The 26,230-nt window shown below is 42.6% G+C and overlaps 1 protein-coding gene across 1 annotated transcript in view; it reads right to left on the bottom strand.

Moving 5' to 3' along the window:
- Nucleotides 1-26,230, bottom strand: part of hcn1 (hyperpolarization activated cyclic nucleotide-gated potassium channel 1) — a gene marked incomplete at both ends in the record, with an annotated part of 70,610 nt that overhangs the window by 41,393 nt on the left and 2,987 nt on the right. Inside the window, one exon of the mRNA XM_080530178.1 lies at nucleotides 22,667-23,090. Within this exon, the coding sequence (XP_080386304.1) occupies nucleotides 22,667-23,090 (424 nt within the window). The remainder of the gene's footprint in view (nucleotides 1-22,666; nucleotides 23,091-26,230) is intronic.

Raw genomic sequence — 26,230 nt, 5'->3', positions numbered from 1 at the left:
TGGCTAGGGGGGAGGTAAGACGCAAGATTACCAAGAAATATGGGTTTTGGAGTCCATATTTGATGGAACAGATTGACCATGCTTTAGGTCAATGTGGGGTCTGTTGGAGAAACAACATCAGAGTGGGTACACCAGTGGTGTCTGGGCATATCCCTACCCCAATAGGGCCACGGGTGGTGGACAGGGGGGTGGATGTACAGAGTAGGCAGGATGTTGTGCCAACAGGTGCCGAGGTCCCCAGAGAACCTGAGAAGGAGGAGCTACGAGGAGATGCTGTGGTGTTGCCAGAGCCAGTGGCAATGCCAGTGTTACAGCCAGTGACATTACCGGCAGTGCCTGAAACCGAGGGGACAGTGGAAAGCTGTCCAGATGCCAATAAACCAGAAACTAACGAAGCAGAGAGGGTTGACAGTCTGGAGGTCCAGCCTGGGAGTGTCCAAAGCCTGGACACCTGTGCTACTGGGGATGCTGGCGAGTGCCTGCACCATGCTTCAGATGATGCTGAGGGCGACTCCCCAGACCTTGATCAGCGTGGGAGGGGACCAGGCGGCTGCCTGAACCTCAATGACACTGACGGACGACGACCAGTTAGGAAAAGATTAAAGACTATGAATAGGGTAGTGAAGCAGCAGATCAAAGGGAACGACGGGAATGGACAGCAGATGATAGCATGGCTGGAAACGGTCTTAGGGGCATGGGAAACTTACTTTGCTAAGATAGGAGCACCTATTATAGCAGACATGATTTTTGACTTTCTTAGAAGGCAGGGCCTCATTGACTGTTTTTGGAAAATCAGTCACTCAGTCCACGTTAATGAACTTTTCAGAAGACTAGTCCTCACCTGAGGTGAAGATCTATGCATTAATGCATTCCCTTTGTCCTGTGCTTACTGTTGGGGAATTATGTGTTATGATAACTGAATGTCATTATTTGTGTATTGTTTGTTTATTTCTATATCGTATGTGATTGATGTCAGTTGAGAAGTGATGTAGTGGTTATGCAAAGATAGGAAAGAGGTTCTGTTCCTAGCGCAACGAAAATGGAAGCTGCTGACTATGAAAGTGTTATCAATCTGAGACAGCGGTAAAGGCTGTTCTCCAACTGGGTACAAGTGCTAGTAACCTCTGACCCTGACGCTTCAAGGACAAAGAAAACATCGGTCGTTGGAAGTTTCTGTATTGATTTGTGCATGATGAACTGTGTTTAGTTTAATTGTGATTGTTATTTTCAAAATTCTTTTTATTATTGGTTGTTTTTTATTTTTTGTTTATGATATCTTTGGTTCCTAATACTGGTCCTGGGTTGGTCTGTGTTATTGTGCTTCTTGTGTTGTGTGTTGGTGTAGTTTTTCTGTCTGTTGTTGTTTATTTTTTAATTTTTAATTTTATTTTAAAAAAAAAAATTTTGGGGATGTTTTGTGGGGTTTTGTGTTTTTGTTTTTGTTTTATGGTAGTTTAGTTTCGGAACACCCTCTGGGTGGTCCGAGGGGGGATGTGTCGTATATTTCTGTAGTATGTATGATCTATGTATGAATATGTAGTATGTTTTGAACACACACACATACCAGGGCATGCGGGGACATGATGCCCTCTAACGGTGAGGGTTCTATGGCAACCAGATGACCAACAGGGACCTTTGGGGGTTGGGCAGGGACACACATGCACGCTGGCCCCTCCCCTCTGGAGCGGAACGGGGAGAGGGAGAGAGAGAGCGCGGTCTTCCAGCCCAGGGTCCACGGGGAACAGACGTAATGTATATATCTGCCTGTAACTGATTAAATTGTCTTAAAACTCAATATCTGTTCGTTGATTCATAACCAAAGAGAAAGAAGCAACAGTACCCACGCTAATTCACATATTCTCATTTGCATGAGAAACCCATTATTTATTCCATGACTGGTTATTCCATTATACATTTTGGCCAAAGCGCAATTCTTTGCAAAAAAAAATCGGGAACTTTTTTCTTCTCCTAGTGACAAAGTGCCGGTTTAACATGATAAACCGGCCATTTGAGCAGCCAAATGTATTGTGGACCCAGTCCTCTTCCTTCCAAATGAAGGCCTCAGGTAATTGTTATCTATTTTTAAGGTGATAGGATTTCTCTGTCCATAAACTGCTTAAGTCACTAATGCATGAATTTAATGGCATTTTAATAGGCTCTTGTGGTATGGTGCAGCACATTGCATTGACAGATTAAGAAGTTAATTTTATGCTCAACAAAATTCACACAGAGTGAGATATGGTGACCTTTTGTTTCCGGGCAGTTTTTCTAAATTATTGCCATGGGGATAACTAGTTGCTATACTGTGGAGTCAAGGTCGAAAATAAATACTGTGATTCTGGTTATTCAAGCAACGGAACGTTACTTAATTCCGCCCACGTGAAGTACACACCTTCTTTCTCATAGTTATTATATCTGAAATGTATAAAACAACACTTAATACGTTTGCTGCTATATACAGGTACTTGTGAAGGGATTCTATGATAACTCAAGTAACAACATTGTATTTCTATTGTTATAATCAATTATTCTACAGAATGCTTTGTAATTGCATCGTAATGGGGTTGAGCTTTAAAGCATTTTGTTAATACACAAAAAGGATAAAGATCAGCCCCACTACTATGTAATTACATTGCCATGACAACATCATAGTGTAAAAACACGAACACATGAATCCACCACCCAATCAAAATGGGACTACCAATCACATATTTTCTGTGTAGGTGTTTCCCTGTCGAACAGAAGGGCACCTCCATGCACAGGACAGGGGAAGTCACACTTTATTTGGATTGTCCCCTCTAGACTTGCTCAAACTATCAACAAACTATCAACTGCAACTCTGTTTATCGCTACAGTTATTCTTAGGTTTGTTTCAGGGATAGAGTTGGGGTTAGGGTAAGGCTTACGGTTAGGGTTAATGCTAGGGTTAGGTTTCAGGTTAAGTTTCGAGTTAGGATAAGGGTTAAGGTTAGGGTTGTTGACAGTTAGGTGACCATCTACTGAACATCAACAAACTATCTATTTGGGACTATCCAAATAAAGTGTTACCAATACTGTAAACTAGTCAGCTCATACAGTGCAGTACACTTGTGGATTTGCATTACTGTACTGTAGGTCTCTAAACAGAAATAGAGAAGTACGTACACCCATACCAGTCCATGATGCCAGGAAGTCCTCTAATACTGACAATGGGAGTCCTTCACAATCAAATGAACGTGTAATGGAGTCGTGTCATGATTGGCGGAGGCGTGTGGTCTGTCCTGCATTTTAAAGATGGTCATTTACTGAACATCGATTTACTCTCCAGAGCATTGTTTTTGAAAGGTCCTGTCTTTGACTGTAGCTCTACCTTTGCTAATAACAATAGTTCTGTCTATTATGGGGACCCACCTAGCTCAAGAGCTCTCCCAGAGGTCAAAGGTTCCATATAGTAACTTAAACTGGGTAACACTTTACATTATGTAGCTCACCTGTAGTAACACTTTACATTATGTAGCTCACCTGTAGTAATGCTGCAATTCTTCTAGGAACAACATTGTATCAACATGTCGTGACGTTAGAATTATAAGGTTCTATCTCCATTTTTGTCAAAATTGAGTTTTTTACATAATCTGATCCATTAGGTGTTTATTAATGCCTGTGTGGTGTTATTTTTTAAATGTTGACATTTTTTAGTTAGTAATTAATAAAATACAAAGGTTCCATCTCACAGAACATAATGGAATGTAAAAACGTTGATGCTCAATATCTCTGAACTACCCTAAACGGAGATAGAACCTTATCATTCTAACGTCACAATGTTGCATAGTCATTTAGTTATTGCTTGTTATTGCAGAGACATGGGATTGAGAAGTATTTGGTATGGTAATGCACACATTACACAAGTCAGTGGAATAGTTGACTGCAGCTCAGTGTTCCTTATTCCACTTGTGTAATAACAAAAACTGTTACTAGAGTAAAGGCATTACACATACTACATTACTATACCAATACAAAGTACAAATAGCAAGTGTGTCACGGTAATCATTCTTTAATAAACATGATAATATTAGAGGCAAATATAAATAAAAAAAACTGTTTGTGGAAAAAGAGCTAGGTAGGCAGAAAGACAGTCTGGACAGAACCAGATGGGCAGGGACTAAAGGGGGGGGTGGAGTAGGGAGGGAGGGTGGGAGGCAGGGTGGGGTGGAGGAGTGAAAGAGCAGAGATGCATACAAAATAATAAGTTATCCATGGAGTAACTGAACTGACTCAGAGAATGCCAGAAAAAAAGCCTGGAGGCAACTGCACTTGCTGTACATAGAATACATTATGGCTTTTCTCTTCACTTCATTATTATTTTCCATTACAATTGCCAATCTCTCCCACTCAAGGTGCCGTTCTTCTTTTCTCTATAGTCCAGACTAAGCCAGGCCTCAGAGGTTCTCTACCTCCACCAGTCTCCCCTGCTGTGGATGTGTTATTGTGATACAGAGGCCAAGACACACCCTGCGGTCTGCCAACAGCTCTTTCGTTGACCTCCCAGAAGCTGTCAGAGTTAACTTCAATCATAGTGCTGTCTCTGGAGCGATGTGATTGGACGTCCCATCTCACTCAGGCCGTGTCGTGAGGCCGCTGCCCAGTGGGCACAGGCTGGCTGAAACACTCCTCCCCAGCCTCTGCCCTCCTTCACCCCTCCCCAAGGTGGATATGAGACAACCAACTGGGTTTAACTAATGTAACCAATAGCTCCACCTAGAGCTATTTGTTACATTGGTGGATGTAACCAATAGCTCCACCTAGATGAGAGATAGTGCTTTCACCTATCCTATTCCTTTCAGATCCATGAAGGGGAGTGAATGAGGGCAGAGGGGGATGGCCGACAACTTCGTGGGAAATAAACACGGACCAGTAGGCCAGCATTTAGCCTGTGGTGCTAACTCAGGTAACCCCTGTGCCAAGGACAATGCTGTGCCGGAGAACAAAGAGAGGGAAGGAGTAAAGAGAAACGCAGATAGAATCTCTGTGATTCAACTCATCCACAGGGAGATACAGCACTTCAGCGGTACATGAGAGGAGGCTAAAATTAGCCGCTAGCTCATAGGATGGCTGTTTCACAGTGCTCCCTTCCGCTCGATCCCTTGTCTGTTGCCTCTTTATTCCTTTTGAGTACGTACAGTATGTGTCAGAGTTTGATGACAACGCACAGAGATGAGTACATGTCAAAAGCACATATTCCTTCAGGTCTGGGAAAAACAAGGGATGGGAAGAGGAAGCAACACTTTTGGGCTATTTGAATTGCTAATGTTTCACACCCTGGCAGAAAATAGAGAGGCTCTGACAGGCTGTCTGCTCTCTCATCGTCAATGACACATAATTGAAAACACAACAAAAGAGACAAAAATGAGGGAGGAAGAGTGAGGGAGAAGCTCATAGTTGTTGAGTTAGCGTTCCTGTTGTATATATGGCTTTGTGGGGCCTAAATAGGTCTTGTCAGGCTGTGTACTGAGTACTCAGCGAGCAATCCACCTGGCTGGAAAACTACTACGATAACCTACAGTGCAAGGTTGGGCAACAAGGTTGGACTACACAGTATCACTAATCTCTGAACCCAGAATTGAAAGTTTGACTTAGTGAGATTAGCCTATGACTCATGCCAGGTGAGACGTTTTTGGAACCTAAAATCATGATATATCCCGTTAATCTCATGAAGACTTCAATAATCATATTTCTCCTGTCACTTTTAAAGATAAATAGAATAGAATAGCTATTTTATTTTATTTTAAAAACGTTTCTTGTTTCAGAATCAGTTGCATTTAATAGATTATAAATATTTAATTTCCTCGTAGCTCTTCAGCACGTGATAACAATATAACTGTATCATTCCATCCTGTTGTAACAAAGGGCAAAAGACAGTGGGTCCTACACGTGTCCTCTCGTCCGAACAGTTCTGTGTACTGTAGCTACAACCTCCCCAGTAATCCTAATTAACATGTTTATCTCACATGCCTGTGCATTAAACCCACAGCGGAGCAGAGGAGCAGACTGCGACATTAACAAGATCAGCCTGACACAGACAGAGGTCTGCTCTCAGGCTATGCAGAGCACAGAGTGGAGCATGGGTCATGGATGCGTGCAGGGAGGGAGGCGGGCATTCTCTCCTAATGTAACATCTCAACAGTAAGCCCACTATAATGACCATTGTCGGAAGGGGTCGGAAGTGAAGAACACCATTTTCAGAATGGTGCTATGCTACACCATTATATGTGGTTAGGGGAGGGATACAGGGCTTGACTACTGTAGAGCCACTGCCGATGATGATGATGATGATGATGATGATGATGCTAAACTGGCACCCACAGAATAATAATAATAATAATAATAATAATAATAATAATAAAACTTTATTTATATAGGACCTTTTTAAAGCAGTGTTACAAAGTGCTTTACAAATGTGCAGATAAAACCGCTATAAAAAAAGAAATAAAAATATAGGCCTAAGTAAAAAAACTGTCAAACACAACACATTAAACAGAGGGCAGCATCAATTAAAGCCTTGTCTATTAAAAAATTATGTTTTAAGAAGAGATTTAGGTTTACTTACGAGCATCGATAACATAACAGAATAGGGTTTCGAAATAATGTGCACGGCACAAGTTCAAACACTGGGCGCGGAAAGCACATCCATCATTAGACTGGCCACATTCGTTCATTCTATAGCTAAAGGAATGTCCTGTGCCGTGCAGCGTCTGACTGACAGGAGGAGAATATGGCATGCACACACAGGAATGACTAATTACGGTATGTTTGTGTGCTGCACATGTGCATGGCAATGAATGACCTCCATTTTAAGGTTACCAGGGATTAACTAGGGGACTAATTTAAAGGGATTAAATCCACCACTGGCTATTACAGTGAAGGATGACCAACTGTTTCGAGGAAAATTGTATATATTGTTTGCAATCTGCTTAATATTGTTTTGCAATCTCTTTATGATCTCTGTGTTTGGTTCCTACACTAACAATTGGACCAGTAAAATGTTATGCCGTAATCGAATGGAAGTGTACTATTGTGTTGTTCATCCATGTATTTTCTCCCTGTCTCCAGCTGTATGTGGTTGGGACATGTGTATTCTTTGCAAATCTTGAGATTATGTCCAGATTCTATCAAACCTGCATAAGCAATAATAATTCATGTACTGTAACAAGTATCTTTCTTTCTTTTTTCTTTTACAAAAAGCTGCCAGCCTTTTTTTCTTTTCTTAAACTGTCTGCATCTATCTGTGAGGGCAGTCTGGTACTTTGGCAGGGCCCAAAACCATTTTCCAATCTTATTTGTCCACAGGGAAAGGTAAACTGAAATTGCTACTGCGCTACTGTGAATTCCATTAAATTCAGCCCACAACCGAACACACTCAATGAGAGTAGTAGTAAAAACACTGATATATTTGACTAAATGATGTGTTTCAATGCGCTCCCATCACTGAAATTATTATAGCTACAGTAATTACACTGCACATTACATTATTGGACCCTGCATCCCTCTGCTGGCTGGTCTGGGAAGCTAAGCAGGGTATGCTCGTCGCTTCTAGGATGGGGGGGACCAAAATAGGCTGCTGGAAATGGTGTTGGAGGACCAGTTGGTGGCACTGACTCCACCCTCTGTTCTAGGGGGCCCCAATGCCCCCAGGGGTGAACGGGACACTGCCTTGCGGAGGATGCCGTCCTTCAGATGAGACTCTAAGCCGAGGTCCTGACTCTCGAGTCATTCAACATCCCATGGCACTTATCGCAAGAGTGCAAGTGTTAGTGTCGGTGTCCTGGCTAAATTCCAAATCAGGACCACATACTCTCATGGCCACCTAATCATCCCCTGCTTTCAAATGGGCTCATTCACCCCCACGTGTTGCTGCAGAAGAAAACATGTTCTCAGTCAATTTATGTGGTAAAAGAAAGGATACATAAAATAAATGTTAAATATAATAGAAATCCCTGGTATCCTAGCCTCTGTAACCTGCGAGTGCTGGTTGGGGCTTGGCAGACCCCTGCTGTTTAGGAACAGACCAGGCCAGTGTTATGGAAACGGAACCCCAGAGGATCCTCAGCAACCAGCCACTAGACCCTCTCATCACATTCAACAAAACATTCCCTTGATAAGACAAATCCTCCGCCTCGGCTCCAATAATTTGAAGCGCTGGAAGACAGGACTGCACTGTAGCTCTTTGAATGATTATCAGGCAGTCTGCACCAAATAACGAAGCCCTTACTAAAGGCTCCATGGTGATTGTAATAATGATCAACGATTTGTTGAGTCAATCTGGGATATGAAGGAGAGATGTATTGTACAAATACAATATGGCATGATATTGACATTTTTTAAATATCATTGAGACATGTCCTATGTTGAAAGCCTGCCCCCTACAAACATATCTTCTGCCAGAGTGTTTTAGCTAACGAGACAGCAGAGTAATTTATAGCTAGAGACTTAATTAAGGACAAAGTAACGATCGATGAAAACAGTCTAAGACCTTGCACAAAGAGAACCCCCGGAACAGCGCATTAATCAGACAAACAACACACAGTAATTGTAAGAAGAGAGAACATCATCATTTGACTACTAAATGAATGTCTCTTGGGTGACTGGATGTCATAAATTGCCCGGAAGGAAACAGAAGAGACGGAAGTAGATGAATCATAGCTAGTCATCTGGTGCTTGCCTCCCAAGGCATGGTGATCAGCTGATTGTGTTTAGTCAGACATCACACATCTATAATGCAGCAATACAAAGTCTGTGATACAGTCATACAAAGGCAACCTGACGCGACTCACTCATGACTCAACTGTAAACCAATAGGCCTACTCAACGCACAAATCAACTCTTAAGCGACGAGGACCATTCATATTGGTTACACTGTGTATGCTGGTAAGAGTATACCCATAGTGATAACCAGCACTCTGTAGTTGAGGGGGGACGAGGGGGGATGGCATCCCCCCTGAAATAAAAACGGTCAAAATCATCCCCCTTCTAAACCTGCCATCCCCCCTTTCCATAGGTTATGTCAATGAACGTGGTATTACTGCTATGTCAACATTTAGTTTTGCGCATATTGAGTAAAATACTGTGGGCGAGGGGGCACGGACACATGCAATGACATTTTTACCAAGTCACTGACACTGAAGATACTGACGCTGTGGGGATGCTAAAATTGTCCCCATATGATCAAATCTACCATCCCCCCTGATTTTCTTTTACAACTTGAGTACTGGTGATAACTTCCAAACACACACATGCATGCATGTATGCATGTACGCACGACACACACAGATAGAGTACACACACAAAGCACAGTCTAATCCTTGATCCTTAACTCTTATCTTATGCAACCTGTAATGGCGTTTTTCTTGGTAGTAAATTAGTAATCAAAGGGCATTTCGCCAAATGTCACTCCTCTCACCTCCCATATAGTATGTGTCACTTTCTCCTTCAGAGCAGAGAAGAGCCATGGTTGCCCTCAGCACACCACAATAATGTGTGTGTGTGTGTGTGTGTGTGTGTGTGTGACTGTGTGTGTGTGTGTGCGTGTGGAGGGGGGGGTCTGAGAGTGTATTTGTCCTTCTTGGTTGGAGAAGCCCCCGCATCCTCTCTGTGAACACATCATTCTGAACCCCCAGGCCCGCTCAGCTCCCGGTTTATTTTGGGCGAGCGAGCGTGATAACCTCGACACTTCTGCTCCTCCTTAATCTGTACATTTCCATTCGGAGCAACATCCACACCAGCGGGGGCCCCACACACACTCCGGACAGACGGATGGGTCAGACTTAGCTATCCTAGCTGGCCTGGCTCTGAATGTAAAGCCCCAGACAAAGGGGGATGGAGATTTCTTAATCCACATCTTTCTCTGACTAGTTTTGTTCCTTGAACAATTTATCTCCCAGTATGTTGGGATACTGTAATCCACAGACACGGTTAGAGGGCTAACATTGGATCCATTTGCTCTGTTTGTGACGCAAATTGTGACGGGTATGAATCTGGAGCATGCATTTCAAGTATTGATGTGGAAAAAAACATACATTTATGGATATATGCACAGACAAATGCTTTCAGACGTAATATGTACGAGAAAGTCAATTCTTGAGAGGCATGGTTTTGTGTATCATGAATAAGCAAAATGTATTTATGGAAGAGGGAGAATGGGACGCTTTATCGATCTCTGCATGTAATATGAGCAATGGTAACAAAATAACAAAACTATCTTCAAACATGTGCTGTATCTCGGCAAGCGAGAGATGCTACTGCATCTGCAGTTATTAGGCCATGAAAGGTATTTAGTTATGAAACTCACATAATTATCCTTGATGAGGACAAAATGGGGGAAATACATTTTTTGGGGATACTTTGTAAGTAAGGGGGGGGGGGGTGCAATGTCATAACCAAACAAGTGTATATAGTATGTGTAACTACATTATTGCCAGTGGCTGCTAGCGAAAGATACTTGCTGAGTATTGTATACATTGGCAGTGGCAGTGTCTTCATGGCCCTCCCAAAATACCCCTCTGTTTTCAGGATGTAATTATTAACAATAGTGAAGGCCGCCCCAAAGCCTTGGGGATGCCCAAACACTTTGATGAACAATTCATCAGCTGTATCATCATAACTTATATAATTCTGCTTTAATCTCCTTAACATATCCGTAGAAAATTATTATTCTAAACTACAGGGGGCCATACATTATAAACTTGATTAGCTGTTTCAGTGAATTCATTTTCAGAAAAGTGAGGTGAGCTAGAAAAAAAATACTGTATCTAGGTGTATTGAGTACGAATATCCATTTTAGATGGTTAAACATGACAAGTATGAGAAATATTATGCTACATTTTAGTCCAATGATTAAATATATTAACAATTTGAGGGCCCTAGGTAAGATCTTATCTTAAGTCATTAGTGTTTTAGTTATGGAAAGGTGAGACAGTTGTAATTACCTAATTACGATACATAAATCATATCTTTCCAAATCCAAAATAGCCTATACCATATACAGTACATACCATATACAGTATATTTGAAATTCCTGGGAAATTGACAGACTTTAGCTTTAATGAAAATATGTTTTCATATGCCATGTTTTATCTGAAACGTATAAGGGCAGTTTCCCGGACACAGATTAAGCTTACTCCTGGACAAAAAAAAACATGTTCAATCAAGAATCTCCAATAAAGGTGGGATTTAGTCTATAGGACTAGGTTTAATCTGTGACCGGGAAACTGCGCCTTAAAGCATATTCAATTGTATTTTATCAATGAAATAACTTATATATAATAAGTCTTAGTCACACCGATAGCTACCACTGAAGGAATAAGATCCCGAATTTGTGGCTCAGACCTGCTGAAAAATAATAACGAAAATAATAAAAACATTACAATAATCCCATTTGGGGGCTATAATGCGATTGCCTAATGTGCTTTGCCCATGTATGCTTCGGGCCGGCCTGATCAGAAAACGATGCATTTTATTAATAATCATCAGATTTCTTTTTTAAGTGAAGCAGGACATCCAGTAAGTACGGTCAGAAAGTAACTGGATTGAAAGGGGTGATGACTAACAAAGCTCATTACATCTTACACAGAGACTTAGTCAGTGACACAGAGCATTTTCTCACATTAACCCAATGATGTGTTAAGACGCCTGAGAAGCCGGTAATAGAAGTACTGGCTTAGTGCTGTCAAAGGGAGGAGGGCCACAGGTTCAGACACACACACACACACACACACACACACACACACACACACATACACGCACGAGCACACACACACACACACACACACACACACACACACACACACATACACGCACGAGCACACACACACACACACACACACACACACACGCACACACACACACATCATGTTTTCACATGAAAAGCAGAAGGGTTCACTGTGTCCTGCAATCTCACACTGCAAAATGGGAGACTGTGCCTTATCTTCTATTGGCCTCATGTTCCTCACTATCAGCGGTTGGAAATGAAGACCCAGCCATAACAATACTGTTTACCACTTTCAATCACAAACAAAGTGTCCATTCGTAACCTTGAATTATGATACCAGCTGACACCATGGCATGATGGCCATCTACGGTATAGACAGCAGCCCTCCACATTTGAAACTGTAGTAATAGCTGTAATAGACAATAGCACATCATCACACAATACCAGTCATTAGGTTCTCCACCATTTGGAGAGGGGATCAGTATGAAGGGCAGATACTGTTCTGCTGCTAATAGAGTTTAGACAAATCCTTAGATCATCCGACGACTGGCTCTGAAATCTATCACAACCAGGGTGTCTTCTGAGGTAAAACAGACAGAGAGAGAGGGGGGAGGAGATAGAGAGAGAGGGGGGGGGGGGGGTGAGATACAGAGACAGAGTGAGAGAGAGAGAGAGAGAGAGAGAGAGAGAGAGAGAGAGAGAGAGAGAGAGGGAGAAGGAGGTAGAGGGAGAGGAAGAGAGAGAGAGACAGGGACAGAGAGAGGGAGAGGGAGAGGGAGAGGGAGAGGGAGAGGGAGAGAGAGAGAGAGAGAGAGAGAGAGAGAGAGAGAGAGAGAGAGAGAGAGAGAGAGAGAGAGAGAGAGAGAGAGAGAGAGAGAGAGAGAGAGAGAGAGAGAGAGAGAGAGAGAGGGAGAGGGAGAGGGAGAGGGAGAGGGAGAGGGAGAGGGAGAGGGAGAAGGAGGGAGAGGGAGTGAGAGACAGGGACAGAGAGAAGGCAGGAGAGGGAGAGGGAGTGAGAGACAGGGACAGAGAGAAGGGGGGAGCCAGAGAGTTGTGTGTGTGCTGAGAAGGCATTTTGGAGGGATTACGGCTCACGTGCGGGAGCAGGGATTGAAATGGATTGCTCTGTTTGACCCGCTGTGTCTATGTAAATAACAGCAGAAATGGGCACTTCTTGTTCTTTGTACCCAGCTGTCTCACTATTCTATTTCAGAGGCCTTGTCTTGAAGCAAGGTGGGCTCCTCCCACGGGAGAACAACGCCACTGCTTTAGGTTGATGATGCATCGGTTTCTCATCTTGTTTCTCTTTATGTATACAGTGTTGACATTTAATGACAGTGATAGGAGCTTAAAACGTCCTCCTATTTATACACCGGTGGCATGAATAGCTCACTGCTTCACAAGACATACTGTACTAAATAAACATGAGAGGAGTCTTTTTTTTAAATTCTGTTTGCTACTAAGCATACTGTATGACAGCAGCGCTTTGAAGAGTTGTGAAAAATCTTCTCTTAACAACTACGTTCACCGGGACATTAACTCTGTAATGGGAAGCAGGAAGACTTCTTAATGCGTCAATTAGGTTATAATTCAATACCTATTGATTTATTGAAGCGTCATTACAGTACAGTTACCGTATGTCTATCGTACCATGCATGTCATCATGACAAATAAGCCTTCTACTGTACTGTGTGTGTATCATAGAAAATACAGAGCCAATTATAGAATGTTTTTACATGAATCTCTCCTGTGTTCAAAATTAATCATGGGTTAATCCGAGCAGCTGTTACACTTGGTTTACTGAGTGATACGTTACCGGAGATCACCACAGCATGTCTCTCTCTCTCTCTCTCTCTCTCTCTCTCTCTCTCTCTCTCTCTCTCTCTCTCTCTCTCTCTCTCTCTCTCTCTCTCTCACTCTCTCTCTCTCTCTCTCTCTCTCTCACACTCTCACTCTCTCTCTCTCTCACTCTCTCACTCTCTCTCTATCTCTCTCTCTCTCACACACACACACACACACACATACACACACACGAACAATCGCAATAAAGAAATACCCCAGATTACCCTAATCTCTATTTACTGTATCATATCTAAATAGCCCCCTCCCCTCGCTCTGTGTCTGCCGTTGGCTTCTAAAAGCAGCCGGGATAATACAGTAGTAGGTTGTGGAGTCCACCTCAGGCAGTCAACTTCTTGCTCCTTCACATGTGCAAAGACAACAACGTTTCTGTCAACAGACCTTCATCAGGGTGTTGGTTTGATTAGTTTTTTTCTCTCACATCACATTCTATCATGTGCCATACAAATATGATTCATCAGCTGATTAGGGAAGTGCTATGATGCAGATGTAGGATACTCAGGCGATCAGGGGAGTCTGGTGGAGGTGGAAATCAGAGCATGAGCCTATCGTACTGCATGGAATGGACCATTCCACTCCACACATTACAATGAGCCCGTCCTCTGATTTCTTCCACCAGCCTCCCATGGTTGAGTTCCCAGGCAGTACAGTACTGTACAGAGAAGAGAAGAGGAGGAATCTCCAGCGTGACCGTACCTGTGATGTATTGCTGTACTTTACATGGACAACATGAGACTTTAAAGCAAGCACATGTCAATAAGGATGAGTGTCTTTTCTTCATGGGTAGAGAGATTGATTTTTTTCTCTGTTCTCTGGTGCGGCAGAGTGCAGCCGAGTCTGGTGCAGCAGACATCCTAATCTACACAGGGTGTAATTGATTCCTATGCAAATCAGAGACCCTCTAAAAACAAAGATATTAATTCCCAAATTACATAAGCTATTATCCTTGCATTAAGATGGACTCAATTAAACTTATTGAATTACTTATGATTTGTTGATGACATTTTTGCTTTTTAGCAAAGAGTGTCATAAGGGTATGAATACTTCTGCACATGAGGTATTTCTGTGTCAGAATTTTCTGAAACTTGTTTTCACTTTGTCATTATGGGGTATTGTGAGTGGATTGTATGAATGATCAACTATTCTTTATTTAATAAATTTAAAATTGAGTCTATAACACAACAAAATGTGGAAAAAGTGAAGCGGTATGATGACTTTCTATAGACACTGTATGTATGTATGTATGTATGTATGTAGTATGTATGTATGTATGTATGTATGTATGTATGTATGTATGTATGTATGTATGTATGTATGTATGTATGTATGTATGTATGGGAACAGCCCCTCCCACCTTACAAGCAATGGTAAGCCCCCAAATCCCAGCCTGATCACTCCGTTCTTCCACCATAGCTGACAACCTGGCAGTGCCAGCTCTACAAGGATAATATAATATAATAATAACAAATAAAATAATAATAATAATAATAATAACAATAACCCTTCCTTTTTCTATCATTGTGACTGCCAATGGCGACTGGTCCTAGCATAGATTTGTACTTATAATGACTGATCTATGATGACTGTGTAGATGATTCCCTTACTTAAGACAAATGTATTTGTTGTAAGTCGCTTTGGATAAAAGCATCTGCTAAATGTCACAAATGTAAATGTAAATGTATGGATGTATGGATGTATGGATGGATGGATGGATGGATGGATGGATGGATGGATGGATTGATGGATGGATGGATGGATGGATTGATGGATGGAATGTATCCACAGCTTGAGAGGTAGGCATGAAAGATGAAAAAGAAAAAAAAGGGAAAGTAGAAAACGTCAAAATTTTTAATGTGGATGGATGGATGGATGGATGGATGGATGGATGGATGGATGGATGGATTGCTGGATGGAATGTATCCACAGCTTGAGAGGGAGGCATGTCGCCAAAGATGAAAAAGAAAAAAAAGGGAAAGTAGTGTGCCGCAAATAGACCGAGTTCCAAAAATGGAAGTGTCCAAGTACAGTAGATTCCCCAGTTGGCACACGATCATTGTGTGTGAGAGGAGAGCTGCTGAGAATGTACACTCCAAGGAAGATCTGGGTAATTGGACCTTGGACGGCAGCTCTGTATCTCCCCAACGAAAGATAGCCCCGCTGGCAAAAATATCTACTCCCTCCTCTGTTCGTGTTTGAGAGAACACAGAGACCATTGTCAGGGGACCGTCACTACAAACTAATGCGGATGATAACCTGTTTTTCAGCCCTTTTAGCCATTCCTCAAGTTGTAGAGTACACATAGTGTACGGTATAGTATTCAATATAGTTCAGTGAAGGCTGCTGGATGGAGAAATGGGAATGACAGGCTCATTGTAGTGGATGGAACAGAATGAGGAATGTTTGATGCCATTACTTAATCCGTTCCATCCATTACAATGAGCCTGTCCTGCTCGTTTTTCCATCGACCAGCCTTTGATATGTAATGTAATATTTGAGGGAATAATCTTTTACGGTAGTCAAGGCTTCACCTGCCATTGTTGACAACCATGTCTTTGTCATAAGAATTCCAATAGCGGTAGTGTTCGTCAAACTGTCATTGAAGAGCATTGAGGTTCCATTTTTTATCTGAACTCGGGCCATGTGACAGGGTCTGGTGAAAAAGTTTTCAAGTAGGGCAAGGTCATTTATCAGTCTCCAGATTATGAAAGTGCAGAGCTTTCAAATGATGTGTCATACAATGAAATCTGAAAATAGTTGAAGAAGCGAGAAACTCACTCTGAATCAAAACACAGGCAAAACAGCTGCTAGTAGCTCGGACCTAAAAAAAGAACGCTATAACATCTAACTGCATGTTTAGCACATCACAACATGCTGATAGAATATCAACATGCTTGATATCAACATGCTTAAAAAAAAAAAAAAACATTCTAAAAACATTCTAAAAACACATAACTACACATAATTACATGATCACACAGTCCTTGCTTTTGAGCATGTCCTTTTGAGCAACGTAACTTTGTTTACAAGCCATGTATCACTTACCCAGTAGCCTACAGCAGACGATACAGTGAATCCTATTCACAAATGTGTATTGAAGTATTTAGTGAAGTATTTAGTGATCCTAAAACTGTTGTTAGTTATATCGAGTGCAGACTTTTTCACCAGACCGTGTCACATTATGAACATGGTCTTTAATACAGTATGTAGATTGCAATCAAGGAAAATCAAGCAAATGCAAAACGACAACCAAGAGGCCTGGCAAATATGTAGGAAATGGGTTAAATCTGTTGGAGGAGCCCTCCTCTAAAATCACTGAAGTGTGTGCAATGAGCAATTCGTGAGCTTAGAATTATAAGGTTCTATCTCCGTTTAGGGCAGTTCAGAGATATTGAGCTTCAAAGTTTTTACATTCCATTATGTTTTGTGAGATGGAACATTTGTATTTTATGAATTACTAACTCAAAAATGTCAACATTTTAAAAAATAACACCACACAGGTATTAATAAACACCTAATGGATCAGATTATGTAAAAAACTCAATTTTGACAAAAATTGAGATAGAACCTTATAATTCTAACGTCACAAATTGAGTCTTCCAGCTAGAGGGCAAGCCTGGTCTTCTTATCACCACTGGAGGTGGACAAGGCACCCAGTATTCTCCCAGGGAGACCTCAAGAACCACAAGTTCTTTTTAGTTGGTTTCTGTGAGCACAAAAACGAGCAGGCATGTACTGTAGTCTGCTGAGGTGAGGCCCCAAGTACAGAGAGCACTTTTGGGAAGATGAATTGTTAATTGAGAGGAACTGAGATGAAATTGCATTAGCAGTATCTTCAGAAAAAAAAAGATAGCGAGCTGTTTGGGAAATTGAATTCACCACCGCGTCAGGGTTCTCTGCAGTAAACTGCCCTTTTAATTGTTGGAACACATTTAATGAATTACCTCTAACAAATCTAGTGAACAAACAGGGATTTCTTAAAGCCACAATTTGTCATTTGGAAAGGCTTTAATGTGCAAATGTAATGTGTTCACTCTGAAAATATGTAGAGATAGCAGGATACACTGTGTGCAGGTGTGATGTGCATCACAATGATGGCTTACTCATACAAATCTAGAGAGAACCTATATCTATTAATGACTGTACAGTACATACTAATAACACTGACAATGAGAAGTAGCAAAATGGCTGCCAATGGTGAGGCTGTGTACCCTGAAGAATTCCCCTCTAAACAAATCCAGACAGCGCTCAGTCACCGCGTGACAAAGGTCTTCAGCCTCCCGCAGACGGCGGCTTTCTAACCGGCGTGGAGGCAGATCTGTGAACGTTCCACAGCCCGCATGCACAGCGACCATAGCCTATAGTACACAACAGAGGGAGCCAGCCACAATCCCTCATCCAATGATACTTCTACTGCCATGCAGTTTTTACATATGCAAATCATTCTATTCATCACATGACCTGATCCTTCCCATTACTCCGTATGTGTCCCCTCGTATTATGTGGCATTTGAGGAAATACATAATAAGAAGTGCTCATGTGTGTTTTCCCTTGATTTGTATTCTACAGTAAGGCTGCCTTTTGCTCTGGTAAATATGTTATGTTTACACAAACAAAACTCAACTCGGCTTCATTAAAGGCACACAACACTTAAAAACCACACTGTCGTTCTCAGACAATACCCAGTAATTATACGTTCCTGTGTGCTTTACAATGACGCACAAACAGGTAATTCAAAACCCTTACAACATCAAAATGCACGTCTCTGCTCTTCACTGTCAGCAGCTGTCCTTACAAGCTATAATTAACCGACAGGAAACGGCAAACATGACAGGATATGAATCAGGGCGATACACCATAGGAATCGTTGTCGCTGCTGTCACATCACACACACACACACACACACACACACACACACACACACACACAGACAGACAGACAGACACACAAACACACACAGACAGACACACAGACAGACAGACACACAAACACACACACACACATACATACATACACAAGCACACACACACACACAGACAGACACACACACACACACACATACATACACACACACATACATACACAAACACACACACACACACTCACACACACACACACACACACACACACACACACACTCACACACACACACACACACACACACACGCATAGACACATAAGCTGACGGGCAATGTGACTCAGCGTTTGGGTTCCAGAGTGTCCCGTGGTGGCACTGAGGACTTGGCATGACCCTTATCCTGTGGCAGGTGGAGCAGGGGTGGCACCTCTCCTTTCGTTCTGCCATGGCCTCTCCCCACAGATGTTTAAGTCACAGGAAACATAACAGAGGATTCATGGTTTATTCCTATAAACTATGACAGTCTTTTTTCTTTTTCTGGAGAAATTGGCTTACTGTAAATTGAAACCTATATTTCTAACTGTTCTTTACTGTATATGGGATAGGTTATACAGTGTGACATCAATTGATGAAATACATTATGGCTTTATTGCAGAGCACAAGAATAAGATAAGAACCAACATTAAGAATGAACATATTATTGCAAAGTGGATAGGCTCCTCCATGTGCACAGAATGCACAAATATCAGCTCGACCTAAAATGTCTGTTGGTCCAGTAGGTAAACAAGAAGAGAAAATGGACTGCGATCTGAACCTAACCGCACCAGATCTGTACTGCAGTTAAATAAGGCTCTGACTCCCTTCTTGTTCCCACTCCGTGAACTAGATACACAGGTCAGTCGGCTCAAATGTACCCCCTTTTCAGATCAATTTACCAACTGACTGATTTAATCACTCAGGCGACCTACCGCAGGTAAATGGCTCCTTAAAGACACAGCCGGATTGTTGATCCTTTAATTTAACAGATCAGTTGACCCCCCCCACCCCCGGTGTTGCCTTTGCAAGATAAGGGCCACTTTATAATACCATGCTCAAAATGAATCTGTACTTTCAAACATTCGACAGAATCTATCCTAAAACATTATTCTTTTTATAAATCGACTGATTGCTAATTAGGCCTTGCCCTGGTAATGAACAGCTCCTGAATAAATGCATTTATTATTTCCCACTAAATAGTTTCTCATGTTAGACAAAGAAGATAATATTTATAAGATGGCAGCTTTGAACATCCTAGTTGAAAAACTAAAACGGAATCTATCATCCCTTCATTCTCCATGGGGGCAATCTGCAGGACATCAAAACACTGCACACTAAGTATGTCCCACACTAAAACCATTCCCCATACATATTCCTTCCCGGTGCTCAAACGGATGCTTTCGCCTGTCTACTGTAGGTGCTCAAACGGATGCTTTCGCCTGTCTACTGTAGGTGCAGATGGGAACATGACTCGGGGGCCAGGCCACAAGACCAACCTGAGTCTCTGATTCACCAGAGGGCTGGTGTTGTGATGCACACCGTTGATGAGACAGATGTGCCCCACGGAGCCAGGGGGATTCTATGGAGCTCTCTCTCCATCTGTGTACACAGCTCCACTTCGCTAGGCTGCTTTTACATATCAATCTGAGCCGGCTAACACAGCACTCTCCACTCTCGCTCCCCCCTCTCATTATACAAATGCACGTCATTGTCTCTCAATCAAGAGCAAAGTAGTTTGATACAAGTAGAGATAAGAGCCGTAAGCTGTGAGATTCAGCGGCTGAGCTCTTCCGTGTTTACTAATGGATGACAACAGAATCAACTATTGGAGAATCTTTAATGGATGACAATAGAGTCAGTCATAGAGTCACTTTCCCAATAGGTAACAGTAATAATGGATGAGAGCCGAGTCAGCTCCTATGGACTTTTCTAATGGATGACAGTAATATTGTCTGGAGCTCTGCTCTGTGTTGGAGCTCAGCTCGGCCCTGATGAGATAAGGAGCTGTCTCTGTCTCCTCGGCAGCCGAGGGAGGGGACTGATGGAGGGAGACCAGGGGCAGGCGGAGGAATGACAGGAATGCAGGGGGCCTGTTCCAAGTCCCGGGTCGACAGTCGGCTGCACGACCGCCTCTTATCCGTCCTCCACAGGACAGGGCTAATTTAATGATGGACCGCTGCTGCTGCATCCAGGCCATTATGACAGCAGGGGACTGTGCTTGTCTCTCCGCGCTGGGCTAATCTGCCGTCCGCAAAGCTAACTCGCTACGACAGTTTGGTGTGTGTGAGCTACACAGTGAGTGCCTTTCCCTCTGACTGAGTCGCACAACCGAATATGTATGGCTCACTTCTGGTTTAGCCTATTCATCGCACCCCTTTTTTGTTTGGTCACACCAAAATAAATGCAGTAGGTTTTCCAAAAACGATGCACCCGTGACCCACCCAACATGGCGGTCGGAAAACAAAGACGAGAGGGTTAGAACAACGTCAACGATGAAGAACTCAGCCGAGACTGCAGCATGCTCTATTGTAGTGTCCATACATTGTGACAGATGTTCTTCTCCACTGCAGATGTAGGCTATCTTTTTTACCCTCTGTGGCCACCATAGAGTGGAATTTAGGTCCGTTTCTAACCACCTGCTCTACACCATGGCATTCCAACTATGGGCACAGCTGTGCAAACTAGATGTGGATCTTCATGTGTTGCCTCCATGAACATATTTGATCACATGCCTCAAAAGCATCTAGTAGTGGGCGAGATATATACTGTATAGGGTGGAGAGAGCACCCGATGCCAGAGATAAACTATGCAGAAGGTTGTCGACCCTGGCAACAGCGCCAGAGCTGCACACTGTCAGGCTTTCTGTTAAATTAAAGAATCACAACATTGGTGGGGAGGAGGGAGGGGAGGAGGGGGGGGAAAGAGGAGAGCAGCTCCCTTGTTTGAACAAAGCAATTGTGTCATGGTAATTTAAGCCTTAATTGTGAAGGGGAAATATGTCATTGCTAAATAGCAAAGACTTAAAGAGGAGACTGTTGTAGTGAAGCTTCCCACATGTACTCTGTAGGGAGCAGCAGGAGATAGTGTTAGCATTATGCAGTCACGGCATTCACAGTAAAAAAATATTATGAAACTCTTCAGTTGCTTTGTCGTTCTATTGAATCAGGAATCGACAGTACGTATGTAAACAACATGTAATCCCCAGTGATTTGAGTAGTAACCCTAAACTGTATGTTAAGCACCATAAATCCACTCAAAGTTCTGACCTTTCAATGACCCTGTAAGCTTTCCCATTTTCTGAATATCTGAATATCTGCCTGGAGCGTCGAAATTGGATCAGCTTTCTGCAAACTATCATCGCTGTAATAATGCCACGTGATCCACGATCAATCAACGAAACAGAGGAACAAGAAGATAGACGGGGGAGAGAGCATCAGAAGGTAGGTGAATGGGGTGAGTCATGGAGCGAAATGACTGGGCTGACTGGAGTGAAATGACTGGTCTCCCCTCCTCGCACTCATCATTCTAAATGGTGGAAGTGGGCATTTTACATTTACATTTTTGCCATTTACCAGACGCCTTATTCCAAAGCGACTTACACCAAATACATTTGACTAAGTAAGTGAATCATCCAGTCCAATCCAATCAATCCACCAGTCTTAAAAGTAATCTAAGCTCAATCCAGAGGCCATTGTCAGTCGTCGTGCTAGAAGAAGGAAAGGTGTTCCCGCCTAATGTGCTCAGGGCCCGGACAAAAGGGAACATGTTCACTACACTTCGCTGGCCTCTTGAATATGGATCGCTGATGTCACTGAACTGAAAGCGTCACCTATGTTTGCCCATAGATAAGCAAGGAAGCCCTTTCAACCTCTACATCTGGTGAAGGAGAGCTTCTCTGTAACATGCATGCAAACAAAGGATGAAGAGCTTTCTCTCGTTCTCACTCACTCTCTTTCACACACCCACACACACACACACATTCTCTCTCTCTTGCTCTCTCTGCTGTTATCTCTCTCTCCCCTCTCTCTCTCCCCTCTCTCTCTCTCTCTCTCTCTCTCTCTCTCTCTCTTCCTCTCTTTGTTTCTCTCCCTCTCTCTTTGTTGGAGAGGAACATGCACATCAGACACTGTATACACAGACACAGATGCATACACACACGTCATCGTATCCCTTACCTCCTCCCACTGATGTATGTATCTGATGAGTCGGGAAAGTCTCAACAGACGCAGAAGACTGAGGATTTTAGTAAACCTCACAATGCGCAGGGCCCGGGCTGTCTTGTACACCTCAGAGTCAAACCCTTTCTCCACAATTAGAAAGATATAATCCACTGGTATGGATGAGAGGAAGTCGACCACAAACCAGCTCTTCAGGTAGTTCATCTTGATGACCTTGGGGTCCAGGATGATCTCTGAGCTCTCCTCGTTGACAATACCCGTCCGGAAGTTCATCACCAGGTCCACCAGGAAGATGGTGTCCGATGCCACGTTGAATATGAGCCAGGTGGTTGTGGTTTGCTCCGAGAAGAACGTTATTCCGACAGGAATGATGATTAGATTGCCCATCATCATGACAAGCATGACCAAGTCCCAGTAGAATCTGGACACAAACAAAAGAAACAAAAAAAGAAAGAAGATGTTAAGAATTATAATCACTTTTGTGTGGCACTATGTATGGATTGTGTGTGTTATGGCAGAAGTGCAAGGCGTGTGTAGTGTATGGAAACAAATGGCATGTATACTGTATGAGAGCATATGCTCGTGTACGCCCAAAACAACACATCGTTCCCAGACAGAGACGCCTTGGGGGCTTGAAATGTAGTCATAGAAATGTATCATACCAATATTAGGCATCTCCCTTTCCATTGTTTTCCTCTTCACATTGTTACAGTGCTAAGTGGTCAGATTGTAGTAGTAGTAGTAGTAGTAGTACCACTGGGAAGCAGAACAGCCTAAGGCTGGGAGACATGCTGACTCCTCTATACAATATTTTGGAAGGAGACATCATGTATCATCTCTGGTCCATGTAAGCTTAAAAACTCCTAGTGATAAACAACCCAGACCATGCACGCACACACACACACACACACACACACACAAACACACACACACACACACACACACACACAAAGTTACTGTACACACTCTAAACTAATTGTAGACTCTAATTCTCTTTACTCCAAATATCTATTTGTATTTTCACCCATTCTCTCATGGTGTGTGTGTGTGTGTTTGTCTCCCATTAGACTTGATCTAGTCACGTTGTCATTGCCAGGGTGACTGTAGGGTAGGGTAAGGTAGGGTAGGGTAGCGTAGGGTAGGGTAGGGCAGGGTAAATTCAGAGAGGCCCCAGTCCTGTCTAGGAGGGTCTGGGTTAATGTGCCTTGCTCTGCCTTGTGATCAGCGAAGCCAAGAGTGATTCATGGGCGCCCAGCCGGGGGAGATCTTCACAAAATGTCCTGGCCACCGATAACGGCTGCACATCCATGAACTAAAATAGATGCTTTCAAGAATCCTATCTCATGCTAAAAACTCTGTGGTGACGCTGTGGCTGAGCTGAGGATGACGCCGTGGCTGAGCTGAGGAAGCGCCCGGCCTGTAATGGATCTGTTTAAATAAATGAAGCAGTAGGGGGCCTTGCTTTATAAATATCTGAAGATCATGTGTCAGATAATTGTCTGCACTTCAGCTAAACGGTCATCTTGCTGGTTAATAATATCCACGTTCGATAAGTTTTACACCAAGAGGCGTCTCTCATGTGGCAGGTAGAGTGATATTTGCTTACATTGAGCTTTGTTTGATGCATTACCATGTCACACAGACATGGTACTGTGTGTCTGGGGATCGCTGAGGTAAGCCAAATCACTGCTAGAACGTGACTGGAAGTCCACTAGCAAAACCACCACATACTACACGTTTTTTAATAAATAGCAAGCATATACCAAATATCGGTAACTTTATACTGTTATACACATTAGGTTGTGTTTTAAAAAAACAACTGGAAGATATCTTATATCTTCAACGACCAATTCAGTTTATTCCTTGGTATCTCTGCAGGCAGCCTATCAAAGCAAATAATACCGTCACTCCTAGCAACAGTATCGTTAGAGGTGTCCTGATAGGAGGCTGGCATTCATGTTGCGTTGATCTAGAAACTACTGGGGGGTTCCTACCCTAATCAGAAGAGTAAGAAGAGGCCTAATATAGGTCTGCCCCATACTGTACTTGATGTACACTCTGTCAGGGTCGTGTCTTATTTCTTCTCAATTATGGGAAGGAAACAAACTCTTTAAAAGGAGGCCATTTTGTTGAGGCCTAGGTACACCAAACAGGACTTTTGTTTCTTTTTTTTTTATCAAGAAAGTGTGTTTCCTACATTTTGTGGCGAGACTGTGCAGCACGGAATGTAGGGCATTGTTCTGCATTGTAGGCGAAAATCAAACAGAGCAGCCCAGCTAATTAAGGAGCACCAGGGGGCACCAACCTGGAAGAAACGCTCACGCAAGGACCTTCATTAGACTTATAGGACACCTGTCTGAATCTGCACAAACAGCTACACCCAAACACATCAATAATGCACAACGCAACACCTCAAAATAGAAGTTAATTTGGGGTAAATAACAAAATGACCATTTTTTTCTCTCTCAACTATTGTAATTAGGCCTATTACACAACAAAACAATATCCCCAAACATATTCTGATGATAACTGATGATGATGATGGTGTCCTACAATGTATGTAACATTCAAGCTTTTTAAAAGCTTGTAATGATTTGTAATGATTGTACTGACTACCGGTATGTTTAATCGGTAGCAATCAATAGTCTGTGACTATAGCTGGTGAGGACAATGAGTGTAACATTCAAGCATTCTAAAAGCTGCCTGATGGTTATCATGAATTATGTGTAATTGGTAGCGATCAGGGAATGAGATCACAAGACAGAAATATTTAATTTACGAATGCTGTTTTGGTCCCGCGAAAGCGTTTTCAAAAATAGAGTGTCCTACCCGACACATGGTGTGTATGCAAGCACTGCCCGGGGTGTTCTCGGGGAGTGGACCAATATTCCCCTTTCCGTTTCTGGCGGCTGCCATCTTCAAATCGTGTGCTCATGCAGAAACACAACAGTTTATATCCGACACTGCAAGTCCGTTTGCAGTGGCCAGAGGTGGCAGATTACCAACAAACTTTAAATGGCACACAAAATGTTTATTTTTATTTTTTTATATGCTTTTAATTCAGGTCATTTCCAGAAATCGGTATGTATCAAATGTGTGAGTGATTTAGTATGCTGGCCTTTCAATGAGCTTGCCTCATCGAAAGGCCACATTTATTTCTTAAATGCAATTAGAGTGAAAGCAATGGCATGTTGATTAAGTGATCAACCAACAGGCCAGCAATGCCATGCTGCATGGATGACTAATAAAAGAGCCATATTGAAAGACTTCCATTGAAGACAAAAGCTCCTCCATAAAGGCCAGGGCTAGACCAGGCCAAGCATGAGGCCTTTTCTGAAAACCATGAATAATGAATATTACTAACCAGCCATGAATCTTTAAGCAGCCTCTGTATTAAGAATATGTTAGATAGAGTTTCGGGTGCTTTAAAAGCTATACAAAAGCACATGTGAATGGTGCTGTCATTCGAGGACTGTTGTTTTTGCCATTACACAGCCACATATTGTTGTAGGGAAGTTGTTATGGTCATTATAAACCTACTGCATGGAAAAGAATGGACAG

This window comes from Nansenia antarctica (genome assembly GCF_963989245.1).
Source record: "Nansenia antarctica genome assembly, chromosome: 4".
NCBI lineage: Eukaryota > Metazoa > Chordata > Actinopteri > Argentiniformes > Microstomatidae > Nansenia > Nansenia antarctica.
The sequence above is the reverse complement of the archived record's forward strand: the minus strand, read 5'-3'. Positions and strand labels throughout refer to the sequence as shown.